At 52.7% G+C, this 2,546-nt stretch overlaps 1 protein-coding gene across 1 annotated transcript in view; it reads right to left on the reverse strand.

Annotated features, from left to right (window-relative positions):
- LOC144952965 (uncharacterized) overlaps window positions 1-137 on the reverse strand; it is a 29,816-nt gene extending 29,679 nt beyond the window's left edge. The window contains exon 1 of the mRNA XM_078883450.1: window positions 109-137. Coding sequence (XP_078739576.1) covers window positions 109-137 — 29 coding nt within the window. The remainder of the gene's footprint in view (window positions 1-108) is intronic.
- Window positions 138-2,546: the final 2,409 nt, after the last annotated feature.

Genomic DNA, 2,546 nt, shown 5'->3' on the forward strand with positions numbered 1-2,546 from the left:
CATCCCCCCTGGCCCCTCCCCCTCTAGCCCCCTTGGCCCCTCCCCCTCCATCCCCCCTTGCCCCTCCCCCTCCATCCCCCCTGGCCCCTCCACCCCCCCCTTCCTCACCCCGCCCCCAACTCGCCCGCGTCGCTCATTGGTCGAAAGCCGCCGCTGACGTCATGACGCGGGTGTTGTTGTCGGCGGCGGTTGGTGTGAGGTGACGTCACCGCGAGCGATTGGTGACGATTGCGTCGTGACGTCATGACGCAATCCCCCCCCACTCACCCTCCCCCACGTGACGTTCAGTTCGGGGAGCGGTGGCGCTGTGGTTGGGGCGCTCACACGACTGTAGTGCCGAGAGCCGGGGGCTTATTGGGTCCGTCCATAAATGACGTCACACGATTTTGGACAATTTTTGACCCCCCCCCCAATCGTCACATGACGTCACAAAAAGTCAGACTCCCCCCCCTCAAATATGACGTCACAAAAAAATAAAAAATGTTTCAAATCGCTTTAAACTATTGTCATTGTAGCGCGTATTTAATGTGGCGCTGCACTCTGATGTTGTAGGAGAAAACATTTATTACAAAGTCTATTTAATTAAGTAGAACGTGTTGTCTTTATTTAGTTGTAAAGTTGCGCATTTTGATGTGACGTCACATTTCTCCCCCCATCGTCACAAATGTCTGACCCCCCCCCCCACTAGGTGCGTGACGTCATTTATGGACGGCCCCAAATAGACTTTTACTGTGGTCGTGGACCGAGCCACGCAGCTGCACCCTGTACATTTTGATGCGCTTTAGAAATCACGGCTTCTGTCTTGAGTGCGTAAGTGTGCACTGGCCGCGGCTTTTGTCTGTTTTGATATCCAGTGAAAATCTCTACTTCTGTCTGAGCCTACAGTGTGCACTGGCCGCGGCTTTTGTCTGCTGTGATCTCCAGTGAAAATCTCTACTTCTGTCTGAGCCTACAGTGTACAGTAGCCGCGGCGGTTGTCTACTTTACCGTTCAGTGAAAATCTCTACTTCTGTCTGAACCTATTGTGTACACTAGCCGCGACTTTTGTTTGCTTTGCAATTGAATAAAAATCGCTACTTCTGTCTGCGTTGAGTCGCATGGCCAACCCAGGCCCCGCCCCTCTCAAAGACAGAGGGGATGATGGAGGCGGAAGTCGCGCGCGGTGAAATTTGCGCGGGAAAGTGCCGGCTGATGGTGGTGGCCGCTCTTTAAGTCTGCAGCCGAAAGGGGGGCAGTCTGCAGCCGAAAGGGGGGCAGTCTACAGCCGAAAGGGGGGCAGTCTACAGCCGAAAGGGGGGCAGTCTACAGCCGAAAGGGGGGCAGTCTACAGCCGAAAGGGGGGCAGTCTACAGCCGAAAGGGGGGCAGTCTACAGCCGAAAGGGGGGCAGTCTACAGCCGAAAGGGGGGCAGTCTACAGCCGAAAGGGGGGCAGTCTACAGCCGATAGGGGGGCAGTCTACAGCCGAAAGGGGGGCAGTCTACAGCCGAAAGGGGGGCAGTCTACAGCCGATAGGGGGGCAGTCTGCACAGTGACACACACACTGACACACAGTGACACACACACACTGACACACAGTGACACACAGTGACACACAGTGACACACACACACAGTGATACACACAGTGACACACACACAGTGATACACACACACAGTGATACACACACACAGTGATACACACACACAGTGAGACACACAGTGACACACACAGTGTACACACACACAGTGACACACACACAGTGATACACACACACAGTGACACACACACAGTGAGACACACAGTGACACACACACAGTGATACACACACACTGTGACACACACACACAGTGATACACACACACAGTGAGACACACAGTGACACACACACAGTGATACACACACACTGTGACACACACACACAGTGATACACACACACAGTGAGACACACAGTGACACACACACAGTGATACACACACACAGTGAGACACACAGTGACACACACACAGTGATACACACACACTGTGACACACACACACAGTGATACACACACACAGTGAGACACACAGTGACACACACACAGTGATACACACACACAGTGATACACACAGTGACACACAGTAACACACACATTGACACACACACACAGTGACACACACAGTAACACACAGTGACACACACATTGACACACACACAGTGACACACAGTGACACACACACACTGACACACACACAGTGACACACACAGTGACACACACACACAGTGACACACACAGTAACACACAGTGACACACACATTGACACACACACAGTGACACACAGTGACACACACACACTGACACACACACTGACACACACTGACACACACACACTGACACACACAGTGACACATACACACTGACACACACACACAGTGACACACACACAGTGACACACACACAGTGACACACACACAGTGACACACACACACACTGACACACACAGTGACACACAGTGACACACACACAGTGACACACACACACAGTGACACACACACACACTGACACACACACACACACAGTGACACACACA

The sequence above is a fragment of the Lampetra fluviatilis genome, chromosome 71, assembly GCF_964198595.1.
Source record: "Lampetra fluviatilis chromosome 71, kcLamFluv1.1, whole genome shotgun sequence".
NCBI classification, from domain to species: Eukaryota; Metazoa; Chordata; class Hyperoartia; order Petromyzontiformes; family Petromyzontidae; genus Lampetra; species Lampetra fluviatilis.